General features: G+C 39.6%; 2 protein-coding genes, 1 long non-coding RNA gene and 1 other non-coding gene across 4 annotated transcripts; 3 read left to right on the top strand and 1 right to left on the bottom strand.

Annotated features, from left to right (window-relative positions):
* Positions 1-585: 585 nt before the first annotated feature.
* On the top strand, positions 586-7668 carry ppp1r8b (protein phosphatase 1, regulatory subunit 8b). Its single transcript, XM_085471862.1, has 7 exons — positions 586-670; positions 1156-1216; positions 1512-1665; positions 2930-3147; positions 4902-5046; positions 5329-5393; positions 5632-7668. Exons 1-7 carry the CDS (start codon positions 618-620, stop codon positions 5983-5985), a joined length of 1050 nt encoding a protein of 349 aa, XP_085327988.1. The 5' UTR covers positions 586-617; the 3' UTR covers positions 5986-7668.
* LOC146698960 (small Cajal body-specific RNA 1) lies at positions 1313-1443 on the top strand. The gene has a single exon (XR_014923066.1).
* Positions 7669-10460: 2792 nt separating the features above from the next.
* LOC146698957 (cytochrome P450 4B1-like) lies at positions 10461-20746 on the bottom strand. The gene is made up of 12 exons (XM_085471854.1): positions 20372-20746; positions 20048-20192; positions 19898-19942; positions 19678-19805; positions 19401-19525; positions 19138-19292; positions 18928-19034; positions 13398-13588; positions 13126-13259; positions 12318-12382; positions 11867-11949; positions 10461-11514 (listed from the first exon to the last, which is right to left on the bottom strand). Exons 1-12 carry the CDS (start codon positions 20729-20731, stop codon positions 11343-11345), a joined length of 1710 nt encoding a protein of 569 aa, XP_085327980.1. The 5' UTR covers positions 20732-20746; the 3' UTR covers positions 10461-11342.
* On the top strand, positions 19745-20591 carry LOC146698958 (uncharacterized). The gene is made up of 2 exons (XR_014922736.1): positions 19745-19919; positions 20288-20591. It is a non-coding gene; the product is annotated as an uncharacterized LOC146698958 (long non-coding RNA).
* Positions 20747-20756: the final 10 nt, after the last annotated feature.

Below are 20756 nucleotides of genomic sequence, written 5' to 3'. Positions count from 1 at the left end.
ATTCGTTTTAGCCATGTGTCATCTTTCTCTCTCAGCACTTCCTGCTCTTAGTGCTTTTCTAAGCCTATGACACTTCTATCTGCAGCAAGGAGAGGCTAGATATCCTCCCACCTTGACATATCAAGGAAGGCAGGCAGTGGTTTTTAGCGTTTGACTCAACTCACAGTTTCCAAGAACCACAAAAAGCTCTAAAGATCAGTGCTTGACACAGAGTCCGCCCACACCAGCTATTAGTACCGTTGCCCCAAATAGATAGACCCACAGTCCTAGCTTCATTCAAACCACCAGCTGCTCACGAAACAAATATCAGTTATTTTATCTGATTTGACCTTTTAACAGTGTTAACTTAGAAATTTGGGGGATAGGGACCCCTGCTGGTTCTTGTGGTAACTCAAAGTTGGTGTTAGTTTAATCCCCCCCCTCATGGGTTTAAACATTCTTAGAAAATTCATGTATTATTTTGTATTACCACTTATTTTAAGTAAAAGTCGGAGTAAATGAGAAAACGTAGTCTAATATTCTATTCAATGTTTGGCAGTACTACAGGACTACATTTCCCAGTAATCCGAAGTGACGTTTACCCAGCATGCAGCTCTGCTTTGAGAAGCTGAGGCAAGATGGCGACTAAAATAAGCAAAGACAGTCCCCCTCCTTTTGATTGTCCATCATGGTGAGAAAATGCACGTGCTAAAGTTGTAGCCGTTAGCTTGTTATGTGATATCAGGTGCAAATGAGCAGATTAGCATTCACTTAATTATCAATGTAACTTTCTACAGAGGAGAATAGCTGGTTTTCACAGTGGCTAATGTTAGCATCTGAGCAGGCTAACGCTGGTGTGTATCTACAAATGGCGTTGCCTCTTTTTTTCTTATTAAGACCCATCGTTTATGTGCAGTTTTAATTCTGATCATGAAAAGAAGAAATAAATCACATGTATACGCAGGATATAATTTAATAAGTTTTTCTGTATGTAAAAGTATCAATCTTGAACACGTTTCTATGAGTGCAGAGGTGAGTGAGTCGTTTCTATGAACAAATCCTTAACTGCAGCAAGGGGAGACAATGGAGTGTAGCCATTTATTTAGAATAATGATCCACTGTCCACGTATAACATTAACTTAGACAGTTTTAATGTTTAAAAATGTTTTCTCTTAGGGCAGGCAAACCGCCCCCTGGGCTCCACCTGGACGTGATGAAGGGGGACAAACTGATAGAGGTAACTGGAAGTTTGGAGATGTTACACTAGACCAACAATTTATAGTATTGCATACTTGTGAACTGCAAGAATAATGCTGGTAGTAGGGTTAATTGAATGCACCAGATACGAGCCTGACAGTCTGCTTTGGCTGCAGGGCTTCAAACGGTGCGACAGTAGAATCAGCCCTGAGTTTTAAGCTTTTCAGTGGAAGCAACACTGTGGAGTTATGGCTCAGAGGCACAGAAATGTTATTCAGCCTTCTTCACTGGCTTGTTTTCAAAGCCAAGTCACTAACTCGTGTCTCTCCTTCTAGAAACTGATCATAGATGAAAAGAAGTACTACCTATTTGGGAGGAACCCCGACTGGTGCGACTTCACCATTGACCATCAGTCGTGCTCTCGTGTTCACGCTGCACTAGTCTATCACAAACACCTGAAAAGGGTCTTCCTCATAGACCTCAACAGCAGTAAGACATGATCTTCAGTCATACTTGTACACTCTACGTTACTGTCTGAAAAAGCTATGGGCTAAAAGGGAATAAAATTAATCTATTACGTGCAGCCAGTAGTGCTCATAATCGCTCGAATAATTTGTTGGATAGACAAAAATAATCCACAACAATATTCTAATTGTTTTGATAATCAGCTAGTTTTTAAAGCAATGATGCTAAGCATCAGGGTCAGATTGTAATTGGAAACCTTATTGTTTATTTAAGGTCCTGTTTTTGTAATAAATGTGTAATTCGGACTATATAAACAGACAGGAGACTGCAAGGTGGTGGTGAGGTGGTAGCTAAGCTGCACTGGATGGTCGTCTGTAGGATGACTTTGGAAATCTAGCAGAAGAGCAGAGTGATGGCAGAGCCAAAGATTCCATGGTGGAAGTTTATGGAGGAAGAATGCTGGCGTGGAATTTAGGGAGGAGTTGAGGAGACAGGCTCTGGGTCTTAGGGGAAATTTACCAGATGACTGGGAAAATACAGCTGAAGTGCTCAGGCAAAGCTGTTTGGTGCATCGTCTGGACAGAGCAAACAAGGAGACTTTGTCATGGAATAACACAGTACAAGAAAGTATTCAAATATTCAGTAGTCAGGGAGATGAAGGAATTAGACAGGATTACTGGTTGGCTAGGAATACAGCACACTAGGAGCGAGTGAGATGTAGGTAAGGCTGGAGACTAAGGATGGAGCAGATGACATATCAGTTGGCTATGGCAGTGAAAGGGAAAGAGTGGGTGGTGGCTGCTAAGGGGAGCACTCAAAAGAAGTAGTTGTCTTGTGTAGCAGTTATGCATTCTCTCTTTCTCGTTTGTTATAACCAGCTGCAAAAAATAAATAGAAACATGATATGCCAGCTGGCAACTGAGTTTTGGCAAGAAAGTGGCACGCATTGGACCTTTTTAAAAATATTAGCAAAAACGTATTAATGAAAATGATGTTATAGATGATAAAATTAAGAATGGACTAAAAATCACATTTATGAGTATAACTGGATATAAAGAAAAATTGCAGTTTGATCACACCAGACATTATGTGCTTAAACATGGCCTCTGTTAATGCAGAGGTCATTGTTATATTAGTATTTAATATTGCTGGGTCAGGCAAGTCAGAAAAGTTACCAAATATTGACAAAATGTATTGTTTGACTACCTTGAATTATTGTTGTTTCATTATTACATCAAGCTTAGCTACACACATCAGTCCTAAAACTGTGCTTGATGTCATCATTTAGCACACGGTACTTTCCTTGGACACATTCGGCTGGAGGCCCACAAGCCTCAGCAGGTTCCCATAGACTCTACAATATCTTTTGGGGCCTCAACACGGACTTACACCATCAGAGAGAAACCTCAAACCCAAGGCAGTGCTGGCACAGGGGACAGCAAGACAGGAGATGATGAGGAGCTGAAAGGACTGCTTGGGCTTCCAGAAGAAGAGACAGAACTGGAGGTACAGTTAGTTTATATTCTGAAAAATGAACTGCACGGGAAAGGAATATCATGGCTGATGTGAATACCTCTCAGGTCCACAGTATGTATTTTGGTGCACTAAAAAACACTAAATTAGGTCTGTTTAAATAGGCTAAGCTCTTCAATTTGTAACCCCTTCACTCGTAATGCACATGATACTGCGATACGTCTTCTGACTAGAAAACTCCACGTGTTATTTTTATAAGTTAAGCTGGGCTTACACTGTGCGATTTTTGGCCCATTTTGAGCCGATTGTTGAGTCGTGCGACCGTTTTGGTGATCGGCCCGAGTTTGGCCTTCATCGTGCATCGTGTAGTATACGTGGGGAACGAGAAGTGATTAACACCTCCCGACCAGCTCCCGATCATCAATCGCTTGGTCGGGAGGATTTCAAACAGGTTTGAAATCCTCACGACCGTCGTGAGGGTGTCACCGCAGCCGCTCACACTGCGCATGCGCAAACGCATAAATGTCGGTGAAAAAGACGGAGTAGCACGGCAGTGCAGCGTGTGATCTGGACACAAGGGATGGAGGCACAACTTGTAGAACTTTGGAAAGCTCATCCGAGCCTTTTCGATGTGGCCTCACAAAATTATCACGATATGACACTTTATAATTAGGGATGGGTACCGGTGTCCAGTGCCATGATGGCACCGGTTCTGACATAAACGGTAGTAACCAGACCGAAAAGCAGCGCACATTTCGGTGCTTTATTTCGGTGCTTTTTTTCCCTGAGCTGTGATACACTTTAGATTCTAGCCAATCATTTTACGTTTCCGAGGATAGTAGGCGGGGCCAGGTACGTACGTACGTTCTGTTAAAGCAGAGCTACAGATTAAAAATGCCCAAGCCGAAGCGGTTAAAAGTCTGGCTGTACTTCATAGCAAAATATGCAAACTCAGCAGCCTGCAACAAGTGCTTTAAGCTGATACTGTGATACTGTCAAAGGAGGTAACACCTCGAATCCGATGAAACACCTGGCGACGCATAGCGTTTTTTTTAAAAGCCCAGAAATGCGCCGTATTTGATAGCTTGCTGCGAGACCTCACACCGAGCACATCTACTGCGGGTGGGTTGCCTGTTATGCAACATCCCCCAAAAACACGAAGAGGAGAGTCCTGGCCCCTAGCCCTGCCAGTGTAGCAGAAATGATGACGGATGATGATGCAGCAGCAGCCGTTCTTCTCTGCGTGAGTAGGCTAACCACGTTATTACATTAATGCATGTAAGGTGAACTAGCAAACATCATCATAGCTACATGCTGCTGTCTTCTTGTTTGATGGCAGATACTCCCTTCACCCTGGCTAAAAAGGCTAAAATGACCAAAGAAAAAGTGGAAAACAGTTAAACATGAGAGGTTTTGGACAAAGTTTGTGTTTTTTCCATTGTTTAAGCACTGCTTCCAGCCAAGAGTGATACCATATATGCCCCATAGCTGCAGAAAAGGCTAACATTGTTATATTTTTACAAAAAACAGCTGAACATGAGAGGTTTTTGGACCAATTTTGTGTTCTCCATTCTTTAAGCACCGGTTTGAGCACCGTTTGAGCACCGGCACCGTTTCAAAAGTACCGATTTGGCACCGGTATCGGATAAAACCTAAACGATACCCATCCCTATTTATAATACTGTTTTTTTCTATCAAGTTTGTTCCGGTATATCGTGTTGTTATGTTGGGATATTTTGACATTCATGCAGCTATTTTGCTCATATGTAATGTTTTTAACCTGCCAGAACCTGACAGAGTTCAACACAGCTCACAACAAGCGCATCTCCCTCCTCACCATTGAGGAAGGCAACCTGGAAATCCAGAGGCCCAAGAGGAAACGAAAAAATTCCAGAGTTACCTTCAGTGAAGAAGATTCCATCATTAATCCAGGTACTCAAGTTAGTTACCCAAAAACTAGTGGATTGTTATTTTATTTACAGCATGTACATGAGAAGAAAATGAGCTTTGATGATTAGATTAGTTAAGATTAAGCCAAATAAACTAAATTTGGATACTTTTCATTCCAGGCTAGAAACGCATTAATTAATGTGGGTTTGCAGTGAGGTGGCTTATGGCTGATATGTCACTGATCAAATATGTTGATTGTGAATTCTAATGAGAAGAAATGCCCCCAGCGCTAATGTATACCAACTGTTCTTTAAATCTTTACAGAGGATATAGACCCCTCTGTTGGGCGCTTCAGAAATATGGTGCAGACTGCTGTCATCCCTATAAAGGTGAGTTTTGATGTCAGATACATTTAGCTGACAGGATGGTTAAAGAAATGTAATTTTTAAGGTGATAAATGTGCATTTTTTGCAAAAATAAAAAGTTGTCCTGTGTAGCTCACTGGGTGGCCCCAGTATGCCCAGTGTAACACTACCATTTGCAGTGGTCTAGCTGCATGACTTGGAAAGGTAAACATGTATTAAGTGTATGAACTGTGAAGCTGATGCTCTGCTATCCCTGCTGTAGAAACGGAGATTAGAGGGCCAGAACACTTTGGGTTTTGATGACTTGACTTCAAAACGCATGCACGGCTACGGCTTTGGTGGTGGTCTCTATGGGGACTTGCCTCCCACCAGTCATGAGAACCAGCCGATAGGAGCTCCAGGAGGTGTTGCCATGCAGGGAGGGCTTCCTCTCCCTTTCCCTAACCCAGCACCAGAGGTAGACCTGGCCCCTGAGGCTCCACAGCCACCTGTCACTCTCAACCCCACACCTGTTACAGCTCCTTACCTACCGGAGACCCACAACGAGCCACGAAAAAAGAAGTATGCCAAAGAAACTTGGCCAGGCAAGAAACCCACCCCTTCACTACTCATCTAACCAGTTTCTCAAAGCTGCTGACTCTCAGGTTACCAGCAGAAACATCAGGGACTGTGACCTGGACGAGATGGAGCCATTCACTTCCATTTTTTTTGTTGTTTTCTATTTTGTTTTTTTCTTTTAATTTGTCGTGTACTCGTTGTCATTACAAGAAGTCATCACACAAGTTCTGTTTTGGTCTGTCACAAGATGTGTCTGCATCTGTTAAACTGGTAGCTGATAAGTAGAAGCTTATTGATTGCAACGAAATTTAAAATACATTTACAGGACTTCACATCTGAGGCTCAAAGTGGCAGGTATGGTTATCTGAGTGATTCTTTACGAAGATATGGTGGGTCATCGAGTTATGTTTTTGACGAATTTGATGTAAGGTTGTATTTTTTCTACAATTTCAATATTTTTTTCACTTCTTTAGAATGTTGAAAATACTATTAAAGGAAAGCAAAACGTACTTTTCTATCAGATTTTACTGTGATGAGTCAGGGGGGCCAGAGATTGCAGATATGAACTGAATTTCTGTCAAAACACAGGGCTGATTTTTATCATGAAAACATATAATACAAGTGTATTATTGACTGCAAGCTTTTCATTCCATATATTAGACCAGCATCATATGAACCAAAGTGTCCTGCGTTTTTTCCAACAACCCACTAGGTGGTGGCTTGTGCATTTTCAGTGACACTGGCTACACAGTTACAGAAATCATCGTTATATATGTGGCATCACATGAAAGTGGAGCTTCAAGCTTCTAAACGTTCACATGTCGCTGATAAGCTATTTGCCCTGTCCAAACAGTATTCCGAACATATTTGTTCTTTGGCTTTTTCAAGTATATTACTTTTAAATGGTTTGTTGCCCACTTTTCCACCACAGGTGTACTCTCACACTTTTGTTCTGCTCGGCATTTAAGTGAACTTTTGCTAAGCACTAACAGAATACAGCTGAGTATACACTAGCACAAGAACAAATACCAACTTGAAAGGCAAAATAAAAGGTTAGTAAAAAGAGAATTAGGATTTAAACTATTCTAAATGTCACGTAGCATGTTAGCATCTCTCACATGAAACAGTACAGTGCAGTTTATACAACGTATTACTGTTTTGAACAAACGGTTAAAAGTTCTCTGTGTCAAACATGTAATCAGCTGGCTGTAGCTGGTTAATAAAGACTGTGGCCATGTTTAAGTCCACCATTAAATTGTGTTATATCTTATATAGTATAGTGGTTTGGATTTTTCTCTTTCAAATGTGGACAGAACAGCCGTAGTAGTAATTGAGAGGAGAGGGTAAGTGATTTGTAGCAAAGGTTCCTAGCTGGAATCGCAGATTAAATGCTGTGGTCTCAGTGCAACATGCATTCTGACCACAAGGCTGCCACATAACATTGTTGTTTCTTTTTGATGTGGTGCCTGGTCTGACATCGGCCAAAAAGTCAAGTCAAGTCGGCTTGAGGTTATTTCTGCATGAGGCAGCGACAGAAGATGCAATGCATTTTGGGAGTTTTCACAGGAAATTCAAGTGATCAGTTATTAGGATCTTAAATCAGCGAAAGGTTGGCAATCTGAGATAAAAGAAAGAGGACGTCATTTCATTTTTATACAACCTGTACTGGTGACTTTTTGTCCTTGTGGGTGTGTGGATTTTGTAATATGACTGTAAATAAAAGAGTACTTTTGACTCATGAGCCTTTCTGGCCCTTCTTGATACTTTCACCCAGTTGTGTATGAACCTGCACATTGCAGAAGGGGATTATAGTGTGTCTTTGTGACACTTCTGCACACGCTTTAACGACTCTTGTTGTGAAATTGCTCCAGCACCTGGCCTGTCTAACAGCAGAGATAGGCAGTGAAACTGAAGTCGGGACTTAAGTGCAGCTGTCTCGCCACACATATTCACTTCTATCTCTGCCTACCTGAAGCGAGATGATGAACCGGGTTTCTGGTTTGCAGAAGCATGTACGCATGCTGTCTAACAGTGCTGCAGGAGACTAAAAAAAGGTGTAAATGAAAACAGAAACCTTTTCACTTGTACGGAATGATAAGTGTGCTCCGCTCGTTGCTAGAACAGGTTAATTCTCTGGCTTCACCATGTGTTTTTGACACTTTAGGGACGCCATTGCTTAATTTCGCACCTTTTTGACATAAAGCAATTTTATATATTATATTATCTGTTGCAGATAGACTTCAACAAATTCTGAGACTTCTTTACTTCAAATGTTGTCTTATAGGTGCTTGCTTAAAAACTTATCAGATGGTTGTGCCAACTTAACCTTTTAAAGATCTCCTGAAGCTCCCATTTAGTTATTAGTTTGCAGTTTTCTGACCTGCATTCAGTAACTGATGAAATGTGAAACTACTCCCTCCTAACTTTGAAACTGTTGTGGTTTACAGTATCTTTGACTTAAGCCGTCTCGGTTATTGGTTACTGATTACCGACCAGTCATGTCCTTTTGAATGTGTTGGTAATGTACACCACCAGGCAAAAGTTTGGACACACCTTCTCATTTAATGTTTTTTTCTTTAAATTGACTACTTTCTGCATTGTAGATACATACTGAAGACATCAAATATATGAAGCAAGATGTATGTAATTATGTAGCAAGGAAAAAGTTGATAAATAACCGTAAATATGTTTTATATTTCAGAATAGCTTCCCTTTTCTTTGTTGACAGTGCTGCAAATCCTTGGTATTCTCTCAATGAGCTCCATGATGTAGTAACCTGACATGGTTTTCACTTTAAAGGTGTGCCTTGTCAGGGTTCATTTGTGGAATTTCTTGTCCTCTTAATGGGGTTGGGACCATCAATTGTGTTGTGCAGAAGAGGAGACTGTGTGAATCAGGCCTTTATAGTCAAATAGCTGCTAAGAAACCACAACTAAGGAAAAGCAACAAGCAGAAGAGATTTTTGGGGGGCCAAGGAGCACAAGGAATGGACATTGAACCAGTCTAAATCTGTACTTCGCCGTGTCTTTGTGCGACACAGAAAAAGTGAACGGATGGTCTCTACATACATGGTTCCCACCTTGAAGCATTGAGGAGGTGTGATGGTGTACAGGATGCTTTGCTGGTGACACTTTTGGAAATGTATTCAAAATGAAGGAACACTGAACCAGCATAGCTAACACAGCATCCTGCAGCGACATGCCATCCTGTTCTAGTTTAGCTGGACCATCATTTATTTTTCTACAGGACAATGACCCCAAACACACCTCCAGGCTGTGTGAGGGCTATTTGGCCAAAAAGGAGAGTGATGGAGTGCTGCGCCAGATGGCCTGGCCTCTACAGTCACCTGACATAAACCCAATGGAGACAGCTTGGGATGAGATGGACCACAGAGTGAAGGAAGAAGGCCAACAAGTGCTCAGCATCTCTGGGAACTCCTTCAAGACTGTTAGAAAACCATTTCAGGAGATGACCTCATGAAGCTCACTGAGTGAATGCCAAGAGTCTGCAAAGCAGTAATCACAGCAAACGGTGACTATTCATAGTTTTGATGCCTTTGGCGAGAATCTAAAAAGTCATGAAAATAAATAAAAACATGAAATGAGAAGGTGTGTCCAAACTTTTGACTGGTAGTGTGTGCGCCCTCACAGGAAACAGTAATCATCATCGTTTCTCCCCCCCCCCCCCCCCCCCCCCCCCCCCCCAGTCTGCTTCCAAGGCCTGTCACTCCGGTGAAACTGCACTCACTAAAGCTGCAAATGTCTTATCTTACCTGCTGGATATCAGCGTGTTTTTGACAGCATATGCAGCACAGAGACCAGTGTACATTAACTCTTGGCAGCTAAAAACTGCGGTGTTAAATTTGGAATAGCCTTTGTGTTTGTTCGACTGCTTTGATGCTCCCTCTTCTCTTCCTCTCAGGTCTCCCTGTTCCGGATCATCAACCATCCTGGGACCTCTTTCTCCCCCTTGGCTGTCAGTTACTGATGTTCGGATCTGGAGCTTTGTCCTCCAACTTCTCTTATCTCCCTCTCTCCTCTGTATTTATGCTGTCCTTTTTTCGTGTCCCTTCTCTAGGTTTGTTTACACGTCGAGGCAACTGAATGTTATTTTGTGTATTTTTTCCAGGTTGGATATCGACGAGGTCATGGAGGGGGGGCTTGAACAAGGCTCCAGTGTTAACTGATCTTTAAACATGTTGTTTAATTGCATTTGCTATCTAATTATGTCATCTTGGTTGTCCGCACTGTAAAAATCCATTAACACAATTCTGAACACAATAAAAGCTCTGTAGTAGATGTTGTCAGAGATATGCTGACAACAAAGGCCGTACCATTTACCCAAGATCATTTTTTCAGTCGAACTATTCAGTGGCCCCCCCGTGCCCTGTGAGTGGCATCCCTGCCCACAAGAGGATAGAAATGTCTCATCATTGGATTAATATGACCACTCAGAACAAGCTTGTATTGATTTCTGGTAACCTTCCCCTCTTAAAGGACAAGTGGACTCAAAGATATCAGTCAGAGGTAAAGGTTTTGTCATTTTTCTTACATTTAATTAACCATAAACAACACTACAGTGTGAATTTGCCTTGATATAAACTGATATTTCAGATTTACAATAAGCTGTATGTATGAGGAAAGACTCTAAATGCAATGCGAGTAATTTGATACATTGTCCACATTTTTAAGCATCAACTTTACAGTCTGCCTCTGTAAAATAAGGTTATATTCCAGAGATAAACTTTGATCATATATCTATGAATTGCTTTCATGCTGACTAGATAAGACTTCATATAAATGCACAAACATAGATAAATGATCTTCATTATAGGTCAAAGAGAGCTCTCTTTTAAACAATAGAAGTAATATGGAAATATGAGCTCAATTAAACCTTTTTGATTGGGTTGATCCTGAATACTAAAATACAGTGAAGAACTTTAAAAAAATTTTTGTTATTATGTTTTGTTGGAAAAAGAATGCTAATTTAATTTACAGCACAACACCAGTCCTCTTCCTCTATCTTAAAATAGAAATATTAAATGATGGAGTGTAAAACTGAGACAGAAGTTGTATTCACTAGAATTTTATCTACAGCTTTACACTGCAAATGATGTCAGTGCAATGCCATTTACTACAAATCTGTTATGTACTATAAACCCCCCCCCCAATAAAACCCCCAACACAAATTCTATTACTTTCTGACAAAGTGCACAAGCTTCTCCTTTACTGTTTTAGTATAAAAAGCAGATTTTTTTCAACAAGTAATTTCTCCTAAAACATAAACTACACAACAGCGTTCATTAAATGACATGTGAAAGCTCAGTTATATAGTAGAAGTATTTCAAATCAACATAAAGTATTTACTTTCTAAATACAGTAATTTTCAGCAGTTCTTGCAGTTAGTGCACTTTAGCTAAGTCTCTAAAGGTTTGATCTTGATGTGGATGCCATTGAGTGAGCGGAGAACCAGTCGGGGGATGATCTTGGGTTTCATAGTGGGCTCCGCTATGAGCTGGTATCGCTTCAGTGTCAGAGCTGTCACCACTTTCATCTCATTCATAGCAAAGTTCTGACCGATGCAGTTTCTGAGGGAGGAAAATATTAAATGTAAGAAATATACAAGTGAATATTCTAAAGAACTGAAAAATGATGAAAATAGTTTGATCCTTCTGAGATTAGGACATGAGGAATATGAATAGTAGGGATGAGTATAGTATGTTATTTTTTAACATTCTGGGCCAAAGGTGCTTGCATTTTAAATGGGATCAATCTTAGATTACAGTGAGTTCACCCTTTCCCCTACTTGCTCTAGCCCATCATAAAACCAGTTTTTATTGTGTTGATGTAAATGGGGTCAGTGCTAAGTTACACATTCACATACTTGAGACTACTACAAGCAGTCTCTATACAGTGATATAGTTTCAGGTGAGGACAAACCTTGGCCCAGCTGAGAAGGGCACAAACGCATGAGGAGATCTCTTAGCAATGTTCTCTGGTAGGAAACGCAGAGGATCAAAGACCTAATGTAATACAGGACAAAGAAAGAGAGCAGTGTTATGTGTATTACTTATTTTCTGAACCTCATCGCCCTTATCACTTGCGCAGAGAAAACTGCATTCTGACACATAATAAAGTAAGTCATTAAACCAGCTTGAATCTGTCCTGAGGTCCACTTTGGCACCAGGGACCTACCCACCTCAGCAAATACAGCACTAGTAATTAATTTAATGCACCAGTTTCATGATTGCTTCTTCATTTATTTGATAAATTATATGCAGCCATATGAGCAGAGTGCTGACAAACTTCATAATTTTATTTCATCATAGATTCCTTTGATGATGTATTCCATGTAGTAAGTTGTGCTGGGAATAAAATTGTCTTTACTTACATTAGGGTTTTCCCAGACAGATGCATTCCTGTGAATTCCATACACACTTATTCCAACAACAGAACCTACATTTGAAAGAAATGTGTACTTAGTTTATTATTATTAAAAGATTATAGGGTGTGTCTAGCTGATCATTATTTTTCAAACAAAACAAGCATACACCATATCGAAAAATTTATTGTGACACAACTCATAATTCAAATGCAGGGGTTTTAAGTCCAGTTGGCACAGATACATAAAATCAAGCAGCTAGCCATGCAGCGTGATCAAGTGTAAGTGGTATTATTGCAAACTGGAAATGTTTAGGAAGTATAGCAACTCAGCCATGAAGTGCCAGACCATGTAAAGTTGCAGAGTTCATAAAAATCTCCAGCTCTCTGCTGACTCAGTTACTGCAGAGCTCTAAACCTCCTCTGGCATCAACATCAGTACAAAAATGGTGTGCATGGAGCTTTGTGGCTCATGGGTTCCTGTGGCTGAGCAGCTCCTGTAAACATAATGTGTAGGCGGCGGCGTACTTTATGCCCACGTTTTAGAGATCTATACTAGCTTATAGAAAAGATACTGTATGTGACAATACAATCAAATAATACCAGTGTGCCCTTGTAGAATAATAAAGTAATAAGTATTAAGTCAATATAGGTCCTTTATTGAATCGTAAAGAAAAGTAATCTATGTATCTAAAGAAAAACAACGTTGTTTAAGAGTTTGTGTTTACCATGTGGCATGAGAAATTTCCAAAAAGATTATTAAGTGAAGACATTTAATGTTTACTCTTTGATAATAACAACAGAGTAAAATCACTGACCTGCAGGCACTGTTCTCCCATCACAAAAGGTTACAGTTTTGGTGGTTTTTCTGGCAATTCCTGGTACAGGGGGGTAAAGGCGGAGAGCTTCTTTTATGCACATTGTAGTGTATGGGATTTTACTGAGATCCTCCCTTAAAATGAGACCAACATGCAGTTAGTGAAGTCAACTAATAAGAAATCTTGTTTATATGTCTCCTAATAAAGTTTTGGTACCACAGAATGGCACCAACTTGTCTCCCTATTGCAATGTTGTCCTTTCACAAGCCTACCACTCCATGGTTTCCTTGTCATGCAAGGCCTCCATAATCTCCTTCCTGCAAATCTTCTGATGTTCTGGGTTGCAGGCCAGACAGTAGAGGATGAAAGACAGGCCACTGGCTGTGGTGTCATGGCCCTCAAACATGAAGGTGTCCACTTCTGCCCGCATATCTTCATCTGACAGACCCTGCTGGTTCTCATCCTGGCGTTGAAATAAAGGATATTTACAGTTGATAAAAGACAGAATGGACTACACTATACTCTAACTGGGCTTCTCAATAAAAGTGCTTTGTTACTTTTGCTGCTCAGGCTCATTATATTACTGCATCACCCGACTTCAACTCAGCTTTAGCTGGATAACATTCATCCTTATACAGATACCTTTATAAAATTGGGAATTTATTCAGCAGCCAAGTATCAAGGTCCGCTGTTCTTCTTAAGCCATATAAAGCACTAATTGTGTCACAGGCTGGGTCTCCAACCCAGCGCTCTGAGTTCTTTTTGTATTTTTCTCATTTTTGATATGTGATTAGGTTTTGTGTTATTTCCTATTTGCCTTTAGTTTGGGCAGTTATTGGTTATTGTTCCTGGGTTTTCTATGTTTTGGGGTTTTGTATTATTCATCACGTATTAGGTCTGTTAAGTTTGTGTTGTCATGTTTAGTTTTAGTGTTTCCTGTTTTATTCTGACAGTGTCATGTGTTCTTTGTTCATTGTATTTAACTTTCCTCTCCTGGTCCTGTCATTAGGTTTATGTCAGTCAGCTGTTCCCCCATGTGTCTCCACTTCCCCTGATCACCTCTTGTATGTATTTAAGCCCTTTGTTTTCTGCATGCCATTGTCGGGTCGTCTGTTTATTCTGCCATAGTTCTAGCCTGGTTCTGTTTATTTTGACCTCAGTCTTAGTTATGGTTTTCGTCTGTTATTCATCATTTGTCTTAGTCATAGTATTTGCTGGTTATTTTCCATCACAGTCATAGTTTAGGTTTTGGTCTCAGTACCGTTTAGTGTTTTGTTTCTTAGTGTTTTGTCAGTTTACTTTGGTTTCCTGGTTTACTCCTGCCGTCATCTAATAAAGGATCACTTTTCTGCTCAAACTTTCAACTACTCGTCATCATCTGCTTTTGGGTCCTGTTTCCACACACATCGGCGCACCCCGCCGTGACAAATTGTTTGGCAAACACCTGCCATGCAGTTAATTATTGTGTGGATGCTTTAAGCATCCACACTATTGAGTTCCTGTTTCTCTTTATTCTTTATTATTATTCTAGTTGCTTCCGTACACTTTTTGGCACTTAACTACTTCCACAATTTTCAGCCGATTTTCACCGTTCAAATTTTAAACTATTCTGCTATTTCTGCTAATTTACGCTACGATTTTTGCTATTTTTAACTATTATACTTTTTAAAATATTAAGCTTTTTTCCTTTAATTTGTCCCATTGAAATGAATGGGAAACTTCTGCAATTCTGCTAAAATTTGCTTGTTTTTGAAACTTAACTACTTCCTCATATTTTCACCTAGAACAACCATTCAAACTTTAAAATGTTCACAAATTATTGGGCTATTCAGGTATGATTCAGCTTTTTCAAATGTTTTACTGTTTTACTTTTATGCCTCTTAAAGTTTTGAGTTGCAAAATTGTGATTTTTCACAAAATACATGCGTTGTTATGGTTGCTATGCTCTTGGCTTCCAGTGTGTCACTGAAGGTTTTGCAATTTTCACTTCATATCCGAACAACTTCTTGCTACTTGCTCAATTTTCACTCAACTTCCACAAATTATACATCAAAACGTAGGTATTTTTGCTGGCTTTCAGAAAATGTCACTATCATTGTTGTGGGATTTATAGAATTTTTGCAAATCTCCTCAGACCAACACAAGGTCTCAAAACTCTCCATATAAAGTCAATGGAGAGCTTGTTCAAAATCATCGCTGGATTTCTGTAATGAGAGGCATATTCGAATCGTCATATCTCCTTAACGAAGCGACTTTAAGACATGAGGCTTGTCCCCGAATATCTTCAGACACCCCTGACGCTCACAATTCAAGAATTTCTTTCTCACCTATTACCGTTCTGAAATGAGTTGGACTTGTTTGAGGGTAGGAAATTCGTCCTTCGCTCAGATTTCTTCAGATTTAAAACTCTGGAAATGAACCACTTTTTTCTCTCGTCATAATTTTTTTTTGGATTTCCACAGAGACCTGAAAATTTCCATGACTGTTCACCAAAGCCTGCTGTCTCTTACGGTGAAAGAATGATATCGATACTCCAAATAGATTTCGAGTTACAAAGCGTTGTTTGAGGGCAAGTCAAGGCAGTTTTTGCTTCGCTCTACTCAGTTATGGTGCATTAGAAGTCAAATATCTTTAATAATTCATATTTTAATGATAAATTGTTAACACTGGAAGATTCCCCCATCTCTTCTGAACAAAACGGTGTAAGAATGACCGCTCTAGCCCCTACGGTTAGGAAATTATAGTCATTTGTTTGAGGGGAGTCCTCACTATGAGAAATAGGCTGCAATAATCCTGTGCCTCTCTGTGCTGCGTGTGTAAAAAGATGCACCTGTTTTGGCGGGAAAACGTAAACAGCCACTCTGATTGGTGGATTTAAATTCGGCAGCTCTCTCCCTCTGTGTCTGTCTGTGTGTGTGTGTGTGTGTGTGTGTGTGTGTGTGTGTTTAGTGGGAGAGAGAGGACCCTGCCCTTATTTGACAGCATGTCATTGTAGGATTTAAATTGAACATAGTTAGACTGGTTGACTGGATTAGAGCCTGTGTTTGTGTGTCCCTCTGTGCATTTGTGTTTCAATAAGTTATTACTATTCTGCTAAATCATAGTATTTCTGGTACTTTTCGGTACTTGTGCTAAATACAGTATTTCTGCTAAATTATAGTATTTCTGCTTTTTATACTATTTGTTCTAAATTATAGTATTTCTGCTTTTTATAGGATTTGTGCTTAATATAGTATTTCTGCTAAATTATAGTTTTTCTTCTTTTTATAGTATTTGTGCTAAAACATAGTATTTCTACTAAATGTAGTATTTATGCTTAATAATAGTATTTCTATATATTTCTGCCAGGTCCCCAGGCAGCCAATCCTCTGTGAGGACTGAGACATTCAAATTTTCAAATCAGGGCCTGCACAGTTTCCCAGCCAATCAAATAAGTGTCCTGAGGCATTCAAATTTGCATATTGGGGAATTCGTGGCTTCTAAGCCAGCCAATCATATCTGAGGGGTGAGGAATTCAAATCCACAAATCAGGGCCTGCACGGCTTCCCAGCCAGCCAATCACATATGTGGTCTCAGGCATTCAAATTTGCATATTGGGGAATTCGTGGCTTCTAAGTCAACAAGTCATCCATGTCATATATCTCTAAAAATTCATATTTTAATATTAAATTGTCAACACTTGAAGATTCCCCCATCTCTTCTGAACAAAACGGTGTAAGAATGACCGTTCTAGCCCCTACGGTTAGGAAATTACGGTCATTTGTTTGAGGGGAGTCGTCACTATGAGAAATAGACTGCAAAAATCCTGTGTCTCTCTGTGCTGCTGCGTGTGTAAACAGATGCACCTGTTTTGGTGGGGAAAAGTGCACAGCCTCTCTGATTGGTGGATTCAAATTCACCAGCTCCCAGGCTGACCTAGAAACTTACACACACACACACAGGGAGAGAGAAGTGTGTGTGTGTGTGTGTGTGTGTGTGTGTGTGTGTGTGAGACAGAGAGAGAGAGAGAGAGAGAGAGAGGCTTTTAATGGGATGATCTCATTCTAAGATTTAAATTCAATATATTTAGACTGGTTGACTGAATTGGATCTTGTGTGTGTGTCTCTCTGTGCATGTGTGTTTCCTCATGTGTACATATTTGTGATTGTGTGGCTGTAATAAATTTTTTTGCAGATTTTTGTCATTTAACAAGTATATTTGAGGGACCCTCAGCATGTTCAGCATTTTTTCAGCTGTCCATTTTGCTTTTCCAATTTTTCTGTTTAACTTATTACTATTGTGCTAAATCATACTATTTCTGCTATTTTATAAGATTTGTGCCTAATATAGTATTTCTGCTAAATTACAGTATTTCTGCTTTTTATAGGATTTGTGCTTAATATAGTATTTCTGCTAAATGTAGTAGTTATGCTTAATCATACTATTTCTGCTTTTCATAGTATTTGTGCTTAATATAGTATTTCTGCTAAATTTAGTATTTCTGATTAATTATAGTTTTTCTACTAAATCATAGTACAGTATTTCTGCTTTTTATGGGATTTGTGCTAAAACAAAGTATTTCTACTAAATGTAGTATTTGTGCTTAATCATACCATTTCTGCTTTTTATAGGATTTGTGCTTAATATAGTATTTCTGCTAAATTATAGTATTTCTGCCAAATTATAATATTTGTGCTAAAACATAGTCTCAATTTAAAATTACAATATTCATAGTTCATCACAGTGTCTCTGGTAAATCACAATATTTCTGCTCTGTTGTACTATTTTTCTAAATCATAGTGTTTCTGTAATGTTTAAGTATTTTTGGCTAAATATATTCTTTCTGTTATCTTATACTATTTCTCCTAAATTCTTGTATTTTTGAGAAGTTATCATGTTTCTGGTAAGTTACAATATTTCTGCTAAATTCTGCTATGCTATTGTATTTCTGCCAAGTATTATGTTTCCTCTAAGATATTGCAGTTCTGCTAAGTTATTCCATTTTAGCAAACTTCTTTTGCTTCTGCAAAGTTTTTACAATTTCTGCAACTTTTCAGCTTTTTCAGCTACTTTTTGCATACAGCTTCAGCTTTAAGCATCCACACTGCATTTTCGCAGGAAATGCAAATTTTTCTAGTTGATTTTAATTTTTCCTGCCAAGGACAACAATTTGCTATGATATACTCATAAAGGAAGGATTCTTTCTATTCTTCCATTATCGCTTGATTATATTAATATTATACAGTTATTACACAATTATGTGTTTAAGTGATATAAATAAGATTTTTCAATTTGTGTGATTTTCAGTTAAAATGCACGAAAATAAAAAATAAATAAAAATTGGATCATTTTATGCGTTTTAATGTGTTTAAAACTGAACCCATGTCACGAAAGCTAAGTCTACTAAGAGAATAAACATGCTAGCTGAGACAGCCCCTACAAGCTGCCGTTTAGAGAAGTTTTTGGGAAAGAAACTGGGCAAAACACTAACCAGTGTTGATCATTCTCTACACAAAAGAGATTTTGTATTCAGGTTGCTGCTCACGAGAATGAAAAGGCTGATCATCGTCTCTGTGTCAGAGGACATTAACATGCAGCTTGGCAACAGCATGCATCTTTGCTTATTTGCTGCATGCATATGCTATTTCAGCTTTAGGCCAGTACTTCAGATATCTGACACGATCTCAAGTTGGCACTTGCCTTATTTTCTGTATGACCTTTATGCAGGAAAACCCCAGTTTGTGACTTGCCTATACATTAAGCAAATCCTACAATGGGAAATGTGTTGAAGTAAGAGGCTGAAACTGATGACACATAACATACTCTTGCAAAGAGAAGGATGTCCAGAAAGTCCAAATATCTCTTTGCCTGTATTTGTCCAAGCTCCTTCTCTTCCTTTAGTGCTTCTCGCCTCTTTCTTATAACTTCCTCTTTAGAAAAGAATATAAAATGTAAGCATTTGTAGATCTGACACTATAATGTGAGGCTCACTGATTTTTGGCAACGGTTCAGATGAATCAAAGCAAAGCTTACCTGTATGACTGAGGGTCACCTGACGTGCTTTTCTGTATCTGAAACCATGTGGGCTAAGGTGGAAAATGAGGTCACTGTGGTACGGAAACATTCTGAGCCGAAGGTTAATTAGAAAACTGAGGTCATAAACTGCTTTGATGTATGCATTTGTTCCACTGAAATGACAAAGGAGGCAAACATTAAATGCAGATTTACAACAACCAAAGACTCAACATAAAACTGACACTGTAAATGACTCTTTAAAAAGATTCATCTAGGCTCACCCCTCTGTCTGACAGTTGCTGTAGCAGCTGAAGGCACACTTCATAATGCTGTCCAGTGTCATGAGGCTCATGTGTTTAAACAATTCAAAAGGCTCATTTGTGCTTGCATAACTTTCCCACTTATCCTGCCAACAATGAGAGAACAGATGTGATCTCTCTGCAGGATACAGACACTGCTCCTGCTTTACTTCTATGATATTTACTGACACGTGCTGACCAACACATCACGACTTTGATTTTATTTATCAATTATGCAACTAAATTGTCTTCAACGTACCAACATAGTCTCAGCAGACTCTGACATCAATTTTACGTATGGTTTCAAAACATCATAATGGAAACCTGGTGTTAAGAGCCTTCTGTGGCGGAACCACTTCTGACCTTCTGACACCAACAACCCATTTCCTGAAGAACATGTGCATGAGTGAGGAAAGCAGCAAAACAAACAACTCTGCACTTTAACAAAATGCTGTAGAAGGGAGAAAAATGAACCTTACCAATCCAACCCTCCACAAAACGGTAGGCAAAATCATCTTTTGGCTCTGTTAGGAAACAAAACAAATAAAAATGGTGTTAGGGACCTTTAACTTTACTACACAGTTATAAATGTGCATCAACACAACAACTACGTAAAACATTTCTCACACCTGATGATGTCAGGATAGTTTTTGCATAATCTGGATGCTGAATATTGATGACACTGACAAAGGGGCCAAACCAGATTGGGAAAACATATGAGTACTCCTGTCCCCATTTCACTACCTTGTCCATATCGGTCCCATCTTGTTTAAACTGAAAGAGAAAAAGTACAACTGAAACACATCACAGCAGGCAGACTTTACTCGTGTAAATTGTGTTGTTTGTCAACTGTGTGTCTCTGTTTGCAGAATGGTGTTCTCCAACATGGTGTGGTCAGCTTTACTGGACGGTTACAGATGTTACAGCTGCTGCGAGTGTGTTGATACAGTTACCTCCAGAACATGTCCAAACAGCCAGTGTGGCGGCGGCCCCGGAAAAGCTTGGAAGTTCCGCAGTGCTTCCCTTCTTTTCGCAAGTAGAATTGTTAATTTATAAACCACGACAAAAACACAGAGCACAACAAAGACGTAATGCATGTGAGGCCAGCCCAGCTGAAACTCCGCGAAAGTTTTAGTTAGTTTCATCTCGCAGGTGCAAGTGTCTTCCGCCTCCGCGTGCAGGAAAACCTCCCCAACAAAGCGCAAAAGGTGATCTGAGCTCACCTTTCTGATAAGAGCTGGAGGAAAAGCGATGTTTTCAGTGCTGTCTCCGGTAGGCGGGGAGTCTGACACCCAATAAAACGCTGACTTCATGTCCTGACGGAACTGTCGGCGTTTT

Source organism: Copadichromis virginalis, linkage group LG11, assembly GCF_057382275.1.
Source record: "Copadichromis virginalis isolate Kocher_CV1m ecotype Utaka linkage group LG11, C_Virginalis_male_GT1.1, whole genome shotgun sequence".
Lineage (NCBI taxonomy): Eukaryota > Metazoa > Chordata > Actinopteri > Cichliformes > Cichlidae > Copadichromis > Copadichromis virginalis.
The sequence above is the reverse complement of the archived record's forward strand: the minus strand, read 5'-3'. Positions and strand labels throughout refer to the sequence as shown.

Coding starts and splice junctions, on each gene's coding strand:
- ppp1r8b (XM_085471862.1), top strand. CDS start 618: ATGGCGACTAAAATAAGCAAAGACAGTCCCCCTCCTTTTGATTGTCCA. Junction 3,148..4,901: donor AAGAAGAGACAGAACTGGAG/GTACAGTTAGTT, acceptor TTAACCTGCCAG/AACCTGACAGAGTTCAACAC. Junction 5,047..5,328: donor AGATTCCATCATTAATCCAG/GTACTCAAGTTA, acceptor AAATCTTTACAG/AGGATATAGACCCCTCTGTT.
- LOC146698957 (XM_085471854.1), bottom strand. CDS start 20,731: ATGAAGTCAGCGTTTTATTGGGTGTCAGACTCCCCGCCTACCGGAGAC. Junction 13,589..18,927: donor ACATCCTTCTCTTTGCAAGA/GTATGTTATGTG, acceptor TTTCAACGCCAG/GATGAGAACCAGCAGGGTCT. Junction 12,383..13,125: donor TGGGAGAACAGTGCCTGCAG/GTCAGTGATTTT, acceptor TTTCAAATGTAG/GTTCTGTTGTTGGAATAAGT.